Below are 14,067 nucleotides of genomic sequence, written 5' to 3'. Positions count from 1 at the left end.
ACGGGGCCCTCACAGCATACACAACGTCCCATATACAGCCGAGCGTGGGTATACGGGGCCCTCACAGCATACACAACGTCCCATATACAGCCGAGCGTGGGTATACGGGGCCCTCACAGCATACACAACGTCCCATATACAGCCGAGCGTGGGTATACGGGGCCCTCACAGCATACACAACGTCCTATATACAGCCGAGCGTGGGTATACGGGGCCCTCACAGCATACACAACGTCCCATATACAGCCGAGCGTGGGTATACGGGGCCCTCACAGCATACACAACGTCCTATATACAGCCGAGCGTGGGTATACGGGGCCCTCACAGCATACACAACGGCCTATATACAGCTGAACATGATTATGCTATATCCTATACAGTATTTTCATCGGGTCCACACTGGCTACAGGTATATAAACCCCGGCTATACAGAATATTATTGATGGTCGGCGGGGAAGAGTACAGGAGTTGAATTTGCATATTTGCATTTATTTTATTATTATTATAGTTATTATTGTTATTATTATAGTTATTATTATTATAGTTATTATAATTGTTATTGTTATTATTATAGTTATTATAGTTGTTGTTGTTATTATTATTATAGTTATTATTGTTATTATTATAGTTATTATAGTTGTCATTATTATTGTTATTATTATAGTTGTTATTATTGTTGTTGTTATTATAGTTGTTATTATTATAGTTGTTATTGTTGTTATTATTATAGTTGCACTTCAGGAACAGTAGAATTTTGTCTATATGTATAAGACGGCGACCTATTCCCTAATACAGGGAGGACAGGACAGAGAAACACTGAGGCTACATTCCCACATCCGTTCTGTCCGCAATTGCAGAACATGGATCCTATGGTATTCATCCGTGCCGCATAAAAAAAAAAAAGAACATGTTGTAAGGCGGACCGCATTTTGTAGCACGAATCGCTACACTAATGAAGCTGCAATGTACAGATGCTCATTCGTACTATCAGCCACGGCCAAGAGACGGACTCCTCCATTGATGTCGTCTCTGATTAGTATAAGAGCCTCCCGGCCGGATCACGGAGCACAAACAATCGGGAGCAGCAGATAAAAGAGAGACGGGCTGCTGTGTTTTTGGACTTTCCAAGGTTCCTGATAATTATTTGGGGATGTTGAGATGATGCGAGCAGCCCCCCCCCCCCCCCCCCCCCCCCGGCCCGCAGGGTCCCAGCTGTCCTATAATTGACGTCCGAATCACCGGGGGATAAAACGTTTGTTTAGGGAAAATAAATCCTTCTCTTTATGTGAAAATATGTGAAAGTAATTGGGAGGAAACGTGTTCAGCTTCTTCACTGGGATGGACAAAGGGATTCATTGTGGCCATGAAGCAACATCCAGTATACGGGAACCTTGTACGCCATTCGCTCGCTCACTTTATTCTTCTCATTCCCTGATTTCTCTCACATTCCGGGAAGACCAGATCTCCAGCCATTATAACGTCTGCCTATCATTAGGGGATCATTCACATTCGCTCTCATCCATGGTAAATATTCTTTGTATTGGCAAAAAAATAGGATGACGCATCATACTGTACACCGGGTGAGGCTATTGGACTTAAAGGGGTTCTCCAGCATTAGAAAACATGGCCACTTCCTTCCACAGCACCGCTCTTGTCTTTAGGTCAGGTGTAGCAACGCCAGCGGCACTCACCTGAACCCAGTAGGGCCTCGAACAGCCAGTGGATTGTGGTGACACCAGCAGCACTCACCCGAACCTAATAGGGCCTCAAACAACCAGTGGATGGTGGTGACACCAGCAGCACTCACCTGAACCTAATAGGGCCTCAAACAACCAGTGGATGGTGGTGACACCAGCAGCACTCACCTGAACCTAATAGGGCCTCGAACAGCCAGTGGATTGTGGTGACACCAGCAGCACTCACCTGAACCTAATAGGGCCTCGAACAACCAGTGGATTGTGGTGACACCAGCAGCACTCACCTGAACCTAATAGGGCCTCAAACAACCAGTGGATGGTGGTGACACCAGCAGCACTCACCTGAACCTAATAGGGCCTCAAACAACCAGTGGATGGTGGTGACACCAGCAGCACTCACCTGGACCCAGTAAGGCCTCAAACAACCAGTGGATGGTGGTGACACCAGCAGCACTCACCTGGACCCAGTAAGGCCTCGAACAGCCAGTGGATGGTGGTGACACCAGCAGCACTCACCTGAACCTAATAGGGCCTAGTACAACCAATAGATGGTGGTGACACCAGCAGCACTCACCTGGACCTAGTAAGGGTACAAACCCACTTGACGTATTTGCTGCGTGAATCAGTCTTAAAAATAAGCAGGCAAAACGCAGGTTGGCTTTATATGATTGTTCTGCGTTAAAATACGCAATTGCGTATTTTTGAAGCATGAAGCTTGTTGTTAGCAAAGCATCAGTTGTTAACAACCTGTGTGAAAAACGCATGTAGCTTCATGCTTCAAAAATACGCAATTGCGTATTTTAACGCAGAACAATCATATAAAGCCAACCTGCGTTTTGCCTGCTTATTTTTAAGACTGATTCACGCAGCAAATACGTCAAGTGGGTTTGTACCCTAAGGCCTAGAACAGCCAGTGGACGGTGGAAGCAGTAGCAGCACGTTCTTTAATCCTTTGCACCATCTAAATAAAGAAAAGTCCACAAAGAAAAATATATGTGCACATAAAACCTGTTTTCAAATATTAAATGATGTTAGCGATGAGCGGAAGGGGACAAAGAACTGAAGGGCAGGACGAGGAGGGCAGGATGAGGAGGGCAGGATGAGGAGGGCAGGATGAGGAGGGCAGGACGAGGAGGGCAGGACGAGGAGGGCAGGACGAGGAGGGCAGGACGAGGAGGGCAGGACGAGGAGGGCAGGACGAGGAGGGCAGGACGAGGAGGGCAGGACGAGGAGGGCAGGACGAGGAGGGCAGGATGAGGAGGGCAGGATGAGGAGGGCAGAATGAGGAGGGCAGGACGAGGAGGGCAGGACGAGGAGGGCAGGACGAGGAGGGCAGGACGAGGAGGGCAGGACGAGGAGGGCAGGACGAGGAGGGCAGGACGAGGAGGGCAGGACGAGGAGGGCAGGACGAGGAGGGCAGGACGAGGAGGGCAGGACGAGGAGGGCAGAATGAGGAGGGCAGGACGAGGGGCAGGACGAGGGGCAGGACGAGGGGCAGGACGAGGGACAGGATGAGGAGGGCAGAATGAGGGACAGGACGAGGGGCAGGTTTTACTTGATTATCATACAAACTGGGATCTATGGGGGGGGACATTACTTGGTGGCAAATCAGGTGTAATTATAGGGCAGCTCTATGGGCGTCTCGTAGAAATGGCTTCCCGGCCAGAGATGGTCAGGAAGCTGAGAACAGCTGAAGTACAGGAGTTGGCAAGATAAAAAGAGCTTCACCAATTGCACAACCCCCCATTACAGCCAGAAATCACAGAAGGTCATCAGTGAAAACGTAACAAATAATTCTGAGGATAAAAGCTACAACCACCTCAGTGCCCCCAACACCGGGTCCTATCAGACTGTGCATGCAATGAGAGCCGTCTCGGCACTACCGGCTGTGGCTTTCAAGCAACAGTAATAGTGTGACTAGCTGGAGCAGGCTTTTCTAATGCAATACCTTGGTGGTGCTCAACTCCAATACACAGTCTTTGATGAATTATTCACATAGAAGAAATAGTGGCACTCACCAGGTTAAATTGCAAGTAAAACAGACTTTATTCTATTATTCCAGAGCTGGCAACTAGGATGTGGATTGTTGATCCACATCCCAGTTGCCAGCTCTGGAATAATGGAATAAAGTCTGTTTTACTTGCAATTTAACCTGGTGAGTGCCACTATTTCTTCTATGTGAATAATTCATCAAAGACTGTACCTTAGGGGGGACTCTAAGCAGATGACCCCCATCGCCAACCCCCGCCCCATTACCAAACACACACACCAATCACCAATCCCCCATCACCAATCCCCCACCCCCATAACCAATCCGCCAACCCCCCGCCCCCCATCACCAATCCCCCATCACCAATCCGCCAACCACCCCCTGCCCCCATCACCAATCCCCCATCACCAATCCGCCAACCACCCCCTGCCCCCATCGCCCACCCCCTGCCCCCATCACCAATGATTTCTGACATGTTGTAGAAGTAATCAATGTATTTGGCAGCGGAGACCCCCTGTAATTCTCCTTGTGTTTCTGTGAACAGACATCGATGAATGCAGCGCGGTCACCGGCATCTGTAACGGAGGAGAATGTTCCAACACAATTGGGAGCTATTACTGTATTTGTCCTCGGGGATATCTGACATCTGCTGACGGCCAGCGATGTATCGGTAAGAGAGATGGGAAGATATGGAAGAACTAATGTTCCTTGGCTATTGGGCCCATAAGGGCATCTACCTTTCTATCATACTGTGCATGTGATATAAGGCTAAAAGGCAGCTATAGATGAGTCCCATATGGTCCTGGTGGGACTGCACATAGCCTCCTCCACATGTCCTGTATGTACCCAGTAGCATGGTCTATGGATGAGTCCTGGTGGGACTGCACATGGCCTCCTCCACATGTCTCGTGTACCCAGTAGCATGGCCTATGGATGAGTCCTGTAAGGACCTGGTGGGACTGCACATGGCCTCCTCCACATGTCTCGTGTACCCAGTAGCATGGCCTATGGATGAGTCCTGTAAGGACCTGGTGGGACTGCACATAGCCTCCTCCACATGTCTCGTGTACCCAGTAGCATGGCCTATGGATGAGTCCTGTAAGGACCTGGTGGGACTGCACATAGCCTCCTCCACATGTCTCGTGTACCCAGTAGCATGGCCTATGGATGAGTCCTGTATGGGCCTGGTGGGACTGCACAGGGCCGGATTAAGGTTGGTGGAGGCCCCGGGCCAACCCCCCCCCCCCCCAAAAAAAATAAATAAATAAATAAACTATACCGCGATCTATACAGATGGCTGCTTACTGTAGGTGACTTAGCACAGACCCCTCCTCGCTCCTGGCTGTATAGGTCCGTATCCTCTTCTGTTATGCTCGTGGTCACGAGGCTGCAGTACAGGGGAAGATGCCAGGCCCTAGAGACAGGAGCAGAGGGGGGGGGGTGGACTAAGTATCAGAGTGTATTCCCACATTGTGTTTGTGTTAATAAAGCAATGTAAGAAAACAGAACTTTCTGCGCGCTGTTGCCCACGGTGTTAGGGCCCTATTACATGGCCTGATATCCTGGGTAAGCAGCACCGTTCTGTTAGGGTTCGAGCTGGTGGGGGCCCCTAAGTGGTGGAGGCCCCGAGGCACGTGCCCCTGGTGCCCTCCCTTTAATCCGGCCCTGGGACAGCACATAGCCTCCTCCACATGTCTCGTGTACCCAGTAGCATGGTCTATAGATGAATCCCGTATGGTCCAGGTAGGACTGCACATAGCCTCCTCCACATGTCTCGTGTACCCAGTAGCATGGTCTATAGATGAATCCCGTATGGTCCAGGTAGGACTGCACATAGCCTCCTCCACATGTCCTGTATGTACCCAGTAGCATGGTCTATGGATGAGTCCTGTATGGACTTGGTGGGACTGCACATGGCCTCCTCCACATGTCTCATGTACCCAGTAGCATGGGCTGTGGATGAGTCCTGTATGGGCCTGGTGGGACTGCACATGGCCTCCTCCATCTGTGCTGGCTGAGCATACAGGCTACATCATAAGATAAGGTGGGGGGGATGGAGATTAAGATTCCTCCCAAAATTCAGCCAATAGAGCGGCCAAATTAGCTTTGGATTTAACCCTGATTTGTTCCCACTCTGGATGGGCCGGGGCAGAGATGCACGTTATCAGCCCTTACCTCTGCGGCCGTGCAGTATGGAGCATGTTGTTAGCTGATGAGGAGCAGAAAGATGAGAGGAGCTCCTGTTTCTATATTGTCTTTGTGGCATCTAAGCTTCTTACTATGTGCACGGTGTTCCTCCTGCTCAGTGATTATACTCTGGACAGGGTGCAGAGAACTCTGCCCAGTAAGAGTAAGGGTGCAGAGAACTCCGCCCAGTAAGAGGAAGGGTGCAGAGAACTCCGCCCAGTAAGAGGAAGGGTGCAGAGAACTCCGCCCAGTAAGAGGAAGGGTGCAGAAAACTCCACCCAGTAAGAGGAAGGGTGCAGAAAACTCCGCCCAGTAAGAGGAAGGGTGCAGAGAACTCCGCCCAGTAAGAGGAAGGGTGCAGAGAACTCCGCCCAGTAAGAGGAAGGGTGCAGAGAACTCCGCCCAGTAAGAGGAAGGGTGCAGAGAACTCCGCCCAGTAAGAGGAAGGGCAGGTTCACACTACGGAATTCTCGCGGACAATGTCCGCGGAATTCCGTCAGCTGTCTGCCCGCACAGGCATGCGCTTTTCCGCTGGCTCCATAGACACCATTCTATGGGCCAGCGTATTCCGCGATCCGCTAAAAGTGACATGACACCTCTTTCAGCGTATAGCGGAGGACGCCGGCCCATAGAATGGTGTCTATGGGGCCGGCGGAAAGGCTCCCAGATGTGCGGGCGGACAGCTGACGGAATTCCGCGGACATTGTCCGCGAGAATTCCTTAGTGTGAAGCCGCCCTAAGGGTGCAGAAAACTCCGCCCAGTAAGAGTAAGGGTGCAGAGAACTCCGCCCAGTAAGAGTAAGGGTGCAGAGAATTCGCACAGTAAGGGTAAGGGTGCAGTAAGGCCGCCTTTACACAGAGATTTATCTGAAAGATTTTGGAAGCCAAAACCAAGAATAGAAAACATGAGAGAGAGAGAGAGAGAGAGAGAGAAAAGTCTTTCCTTTATAACCTGTTCTCTGTTTATAGTCTGTCCCTGGCTTTGGCTTCAGAAATCTAAATAAAAGATAAATCTCTTTGTGTAAAGTCAGCCTTACTCTTTAAGTGGGTGGTAATGCAGAGCATCACTGCTTACCACCTTGTAAAAACAGCAGTACAATCCATATGTTCAATGGAGGAGCAGGGGCTCCTTTCAAAATGACAGGAACCACTGCTCCTCTATTATAGGATAGTGATAATGTTGTGCATGGTCCAGCTCTGCTATAATATCATACTACTTACCTGTTTGATACATGATCAGTGATAACTGAATACAGGGGTCATACTATTGGAGGGGGGGGGGTCACATGACTGACGCCATGTTGTGTGTCCTACTCACTTATACTGTACATAATTTACATAGTATTAATCTGATCCATACTTTATTTTAAGGGACTAAATTAATGATATAGTACAAGCCAGGACTCTCTCCTAACGTAGTTCAGTTTCCTAATCAGCCGAGATTTTATATTCCAATTACAATGGATAAGTGTGAAGGGCTGGAGTGTAATAACAGAGCGGGGTTCTTCTCTGTCCTCCGATAAACCTCTGCTCCTCTGGGCTTCATCACGTTTCGGGTCATTTGAGGTGATTAGTCACCGGGATTATCCCGTATACAGACACGTTATATGGCTATAAACAAACTACAGGAACACTCGAAAGAATCAACTAAGGAGATGAGATGTAAATAAGCGATGGCTGAGCGGTGGAGATCAGCTGCCTCTGGATCTGTCTGTTCTGTGGCTCGATCTATCTGTTCCTGGGCTGGATCTATCTGTTCCTGGGCTGGATCTATCTGTTCCTGGGCTGGATCTATCTGTTCCTGGGCTGGATCTGTCTGTTCCTGGGCTGGATCTGTCTGTTCCTGGGCTGGATCTATCTGTTTCTGGGCTGGATCTATCTGTTCTGGGGCTAGATCTGTCTGTTTCTGGGCTGGATCTATCTGTTCCGGGGCTGGATCTATCTGTTCCGGGGCTGGATCTATCTGTTCCGGGCTGGTCTCGGCTCAGAAGTTACTGTCGATTCTTTGTAGCTCAGTCTGGAAACCTTGTAATGTTGGCTTTGTAACCAAGGATTTTGATGGTAGGAGTAAGGGTGCAGAATTTTCATATTAATCTTTTTATCTAAGAAAACCAACATTGTGTTTAGTTTTTATTTAAAGTGTCTTTACAGAGACCCCATCACTGATTGGTCAGAGACACTTTAAGCTTCTTCTTCCATGGAGCTTGTGGTCTGCAGGGTCAGAGATCTCAGTGATCCAAGGAAAGAGGCTGCTACTCCTTCCAGCTCTACCTGATGCCACCCACTCCTTCCAGCTCTACCTGATGCCGCCCACTCTTCCCCGCTCTACCTGATGCCGCCCACTCTTCCCCGCTCTACCTGATGCCACCCACTCCTTCCAGCTCTACCCGATGCCACCCACTCCTTCCAGCTCTACCCGATGCCACCCACTCCTTCCAGCTCTACCCGATGCCGCCCACTCTTCCCCGCTCTACCTGATGCCGCCCACTCCTTCCCCGCTCTACCCGATGCCACCCACTCCTTCCAGCTCTACCCGATGCCACCCACTCCTTCCAGCTCTACCCGTTGCCACCCACTCCTTCCAGCTCTACCCGATGCCACCCACTCCTTCCAGCTCTACCCGATGCCACCCACTCCTTCCAGCTCTACCCGATGCCGCCCACTCTTCCCCGCTCTACCTGATGCCGCCCACTCCTTCCCCGCTCTACCCGATGCCACCCACTCCTTCCAGCTCTACCTGATGCCGCCCACTCTTCCCCGCTCTACCTGATGCCGCCCACTCTTCCCCGCTCTACCTGATGCCACCCACTCCTTCCAGCTCTACCCGATGCCACCCACTCCTTCCAGCTCTACCCGATGCCGCCCACTCCTTCCAGCTCTACCCGATGCCGCCCACTCTTCCCCGCTCTACCTGATGCCGCCCACTCCTTCCCCGCTCTACCCGATGCCACCCACTCCTTCCAGCTCTACCCGTTGCCACCCACTCCTTCCAGCTCTACCCGATGCCACCCACTCCTTCCAGCTCTACCCGATGCCACCCACTCCTTCCAGCTCTACCCGATGCCGCCCACTCTTCCCCGCTCTACCTGATGCCGCCCACTCCTTCCCCGCTCTACCCGATGCCACCCACTCCTTCCAGCTCTACCTGATGCCGCCCACTCTTCCCCGCTCTACCTGATGCCGCCCACTCCTTCCAGCTCTACCTGATGCCGCCCACTGCTCCCCGCTTTACCTGATGCCGCCCACTGCTCCCCGCTTTACCTGATGCCGCCCACTGCTCCCCGCTTTACCTGATGCCGCCCACTGCTCCCTGCTCTACCCAATGCCGCCCGCTCTACCTGATGCTGCCCACTGCTCCCCGCTCTACCCGATGCCGCCCACTGCTCCCCGCTCTACGCTGAGGGTCTGAACACCCGGACGCCAACTGACCAAAACTTTTGGCTTGTCTCTGTGATGTATCTAATGTTTTTCCATATGAGATGGGCTTTAAACATTCTGAGGTTACAGTCTTTAGAGGGAAAAGAAGATACAATTTGGCGGTGGTTGCCGGTGGATCAGGCCAATGGGTTCCGTTATTTGTTGTAGTAGAACATTAGGCCGGGTTCACATGTTTTATTAGTAGACTTCTCATGTATGTTGGTGATTCTTCTGTAGATTGTCCACAGTTCTTCCATAGAAATCCAGAAAGAATTACATGACTGATAAAACGGCAGAGAAAAAACATCTTCAGTCACTAAAATGGGACAACAGAAAGTGCGGCAAACACGCAGCGTTGTGTCTCAGGAGAAGCCTTGGGGTGGTGAAGCATCAGGAGAGACTCTCATATTTCCAACTCTTCCTTTACCTCATCCGGTGTAGTACAGCCGCCACCTCATAATGCAATGTGTCTTCCCTCCTTTACCTCATCCGGTGTAGTACAGCCGCCACCATCTCATGCAGTGTCTTCCCTCCGTTACCTGATCCGGTGTAGTACAGCCGCCACCATCTCATGCAGTGTCTTCCCTCCTTTACCTCATCGGGTGTAGTACAGCCGCCCTCATCATGCAGCGTCTTCCCTCCGTAACCTAATCCGGTGTAGTACAGCCGCAACTGTCTCATGCAGCGTCTTCCCTCCTTTACCTAATCCGGTGTAGTACAGCCGCCACCATCTCATGCAGTGTCTTCCCTCCGTTACCTAATCCGGTGTAGTACAGCCGCCACCATCTCATGCAGTGTCTTCTCTCTGTTACCTGATCGGGTGTAGTACAGCCGCCACCGTCTCATGCAGTGTCTTCTCTCCGTTACCTGATCGGGTGTAGTACAGCCGCCACCATCTCATGCAGTGTCTTCTCTCCGTTACCTGATCGGGTGTAGTACAGCCGCCACCATCTCATGCAGTGTCTTCCCTCCGTTACCTGATCGGTTGTAGTACAGCCGCCACCATCTCATGCAGTGTCTTCTCTCCGTTACCTGATCGGGTGTAGTACAGCCGCCACCATCTCATGCAGTGTCTTCTCTCCGTTACCTGATCGGGTGTAGTACAGCCGCCACCATCTCATGCAGTGTCTTCCCTCCGTTACCTGATCGGTTGTAGTACAGCCGCCACCATCTCATGCAGTGTCTTCTCTCCGTTACCTGATCGGGTGTAGTACAGCCGCCACCATCTCATGCAGTGTCTTCCCTCCGTTACCTGATCGGGTGTAGTACAGCCGCCACCATCTCATGCAGTGTCTTCTCTCCGTTACCTGATCGGGTGTAGTACAGCCGCCACCGTCTCATGCAGTGTCTTCTCTCCGTTACCTGATCGGGTGTAGTACAGCCGCCACCGTCTCATGCAGTGTCTTCTCTCCGTTACCTGATCGGGTGTGGTACAGCCGCCACCATCTCATGCAGTGTCTTCTCTCCGTTACCTCATCCGGTGTGGTACAGCCGCCACCATCTCAGCTTGGTGGCAGAATCGCCAGTAAGATTCCTGGTCACTTTTTGAATCCAATAAACTCAAAAAGATAAAAGATCTGGAATAACTTGTTTTATGCACTATAGGGCGATATTCACACACCATCATAGTGGCCGTCTGATTTATTGGCCAGCCATGATTTAAAGGGGTTATCCAGTGCTACAAAAACATGGCCACTTTCCCCCTACTGATGTCTCCAGTTTGGGTGGGGTTTTGAAACTCTGTTCCATTGAAGTAAATGGAGCTTAATTGCAAACCGCACCCAACCTGGAGACAACAGAAGGGGGAAAAGTGGCCATGTTTTTGTAGCGCTGGATAACCCCTTTAAAGGCAAATAGTGACTGTTATGTGAATGGCCGTAGTTGTGATGATGTGTGATCATAGCCTAGCAGTGTAAGATCTTCTGGGACGTGGGAGGTCACTATGTACATTGGCCGCATTGTCCTCCTCTTTATTAATGGACCTGCACAGTTTTGAGTTTCTTTTTGCCCTGACGCTCTGATGTTTTTGTATAGATCAGAGATCTGGTACCTGCTTCTCCAGCCTTGTGAATGGACGTTGTGCACAGGAACTGTCCGGCAGATTTACTAAGATGCAGTGTTGTTGTGAATCTGGTCAGTGCTGGATGCTGGGATCCATCCCCGAGTTGTGTCCTGTCCGAGGCTCCGGTAAGTAATAGTAATAGAGGCTGTGGTGAGTAATAGTAATAGAGGCTCCGGTAAGTAATAGTAATAGAGGCTGTGGTGAGTAATAGTAATAGAGGCTCCGGTGAGTAATAGTAATAGAGGCTCCGGTAAGTAATAGTAATAGAGGCTCCGGTAAGTAATAGTAATAGAGGCTGCGGTGAGTAATAGTAATAGAGGCTGTGGTGAGTAATAGTAATAGAGGCTGTGGTGAGTAATAGTAATAGAGGCTCCGGTGAGTAATAGTAATAGAGGCTCCGGTGAGTAATAGTAATAGAGGCTGTGGTCAGTAATAGTAATAGAGGCTGTGGTCAGTAATAGTAATAGAGGCTGTGGTCAGTAATAGTAATAGAGGCTGCGGTGAGTAATAGTAATAGAGGCTGTGGTGAGTAATAGTAATAGAGGCTGTGGTGAGTAATAGTAATAGAGGCTGTGGTGAGTAATAGTAATAGAGGCTGTGGTCAGTAATAGTAATAGAGGCTGTGGTAAGTAATAGTAATAGAGGCTGTGGTGAGTAATAGTAATAGAGGCTGTGGTGAGTAATAGTAATAGAGGCTGTGGTCAGTAATAGTAATAGAGGCTGTGGTCAGTAATAGTAATAGAGGCTGTGGTAAGTAATAGTAATAGAGGCTGTGGTGAGTAATAGTAATAGAGGCTGTGGTGAGTAATAGTAATAGAGGCTGTGGTCAGTAATAGTAATAGAGGCTGTGGTCAGTAATAGTAATAGAGGCTGTGGTCAGTAATAGTAATAGAGGCTGCGGTGAGTAATAGTAATAGAGGCTCCGGTAAGTAATAGTAATAGAGGCTGTGGTGAGTAATAGTAATAGAGGCTCCGGTGAGTAATAGTAATAGAGGCTGTGGTGAGTAATAGTAATAGAGGCTCTGGTAAGTAATAGTAATAGAGGCTCTGGTAAGTAATAGTAATAGAGGCTGTGGTCAGTAATAGTAATAGAGGCTCCGGTGAGTAATAGTAATAGAGGCTGTGGTGAGTAATAGTAATAGAGGCTCTGGTAAGTAATAGTAATAGAGGCTCTGGTAAGTAATAGTAATAGAGGCTGTGGTAAGTAATAGTAATAGAGGCTGTGGTAAGTAATAGTAATAGAGGCTGTGGTGAGTAATAGTAATAGAGGCTGTGGTGAGTAATAGTAATAGAGGCTGTGGTAAGTAATAGTAATAGAGGCTGTGGTAAGTAATAGTAATAGAGGCTGTGGTGAGTAATAGTAATAGAGGCTGTGGTGAGTAATAGTAATAGAGGCTCCGGTAAGTAATAGTAATAGAGGCTCCGGTGAGTAATAGTAATAGAGGCTCCGGTGAGTAATAGTAATAGAGGCTGTGGTAAGTAATAGTAATAGAGGCTGTGGTAAGTAATAGTAATAGAGGCTCTGATAAGTAATAGTAATAGAGGCTGCGGTGAGTAATAGTAATAGAGGCTCTGGTGAGTAATAGTAATAGAGGCTGTGGTGAGTAATAGTAATAGAGGCTCCGGTGAGTAATAGTAATAGAGGCTCCGGTGAGTAATAGTAATAGAGGCTCCGGTAAGTAATAGTAATAGAGGCTGTGGTGAGTAATAGTAATAGAGGCTGTGGTGAGTAATAGTAATAGAGGCTGTGGTGAGTAATAGTAATAGAGGCTGTGGTAAGTAATAGTAATAGAGGCTGTGGTGAGTAATAGTAATAGAGGCTGTGGTGAGTAATAGTAATAGAGGCTGTGGTGAGTAATAGTAATAGAGGCTGTGGTGAGTAATAGTAATAGAGGCTGTGGTGAGTAATAGTAATAGAGGCTGTGGTAGGTAATAGTAATAGAGGCTGTGGTAAGTAATAGTAATAGAGGCTCCGGTGAGTAATAGTAATAGAGGCTGTGGTAGGTAATAGTAATAGAGGCTGTGGTAGGTAATAGTAATAGAGGCTGTGGTAAGTAATAGTAATAGAGGCTCCGGTGAGTAATAGTAATAGAGGCTCCGGTGAGTAATAGTAATAGAGGCTCCGGTGAGTAATAGTAATAGAGGCTGTGGTAGGTAATAGTAATAGAGGCTCTGGTAAGTAACAGTAATAGAGGCTGTGGTGAGTAATAGTAATAGAGGCTGTGGTGAGTAATAGTAATAGAGGCTGTGGTGAGTAATAGTAATAGAGGCTCCGGTAAGTAATAGTAATAGAGGCTGTGGTGAGTAATAGTAATAGAGGCTGTGGTGAGTAATAGTAATAGAGGCTGTGGTGAGTAATAGTAATAGAGGCTGTGGTAAGTAATAGTAATAGAGGCTGTGGTGAGTAATAGTAATAGAGGCTGTGGTGAGTAATAGTAATAGAGGCTGTGGTGAGTAATAGTAATAGAGGCTCCGGTAAGTAATAGTAATAGAGGCTCCGGTGAGTAATAGTAATAGAGGCTCCGGTGAGTAATAGTAATAGAGGCTGTGGTAGGTAATAGTAATAGAGGCTGTGGTAGGTAATAGTAATAGAGGCTGTGGTAAGTAATAGTAATAGAGGCTCCGGTGAGTAATAGTAATAGAGGCTCCGGTGAGTAATAGTAATAGAGGCTGTGGTAAGTAATAGTAATAGAGGCTCCGGTGAGTAATAGTAA

General features: G+C 48.9%; 1 protein-coding gene across 1 annotated transcript in view; it reads left to right on the top strand.

The window, feature by feature from the left end:
* LOC138785109 (fibrillin-2-like) overlaps window positions 1–14,067 on the top strand; it is a 364,563-nt gene that overhangs the window by 69,728 nt on the left and 280,768 nt on the right. Inside the window, exons 5-6 of the mRNA XM_069960684.1 lie at window positions 4,232–4,357; window positions 11,326–11,478. Of these exons, the coding sequence (XP_069816785.1) occupies window positions 4,232–4,357; window positions 11,326–11,478 (279 nt within the window). The remainder of the gene's footprint in view (window positions 1–4,231; window positions 4,358–11,325; window positions 11,479–14,067) is intronic.

The sequence above is a fragment of the Dendropsophus ebraccatus genome, chromosome 3 (assembly GCF_027789765.1).
Source record: "Dendropsophus ebraccatus isolate aDenEbr1 chromosome 3, aDenEbr1.pat, whole genome shotgun sequence".
Classification (NCBI taxonomy): Eukaryota; Metazoa; Chordata; class Amphibia; order Anura; family Hylidae; genus Dendropsophus; species Dendropsophus ebraccatus.
Note: the sequence above shows the minus strand (reverse complement) of the source record. Positions and strands in the feature narration are given on the sequence as shown.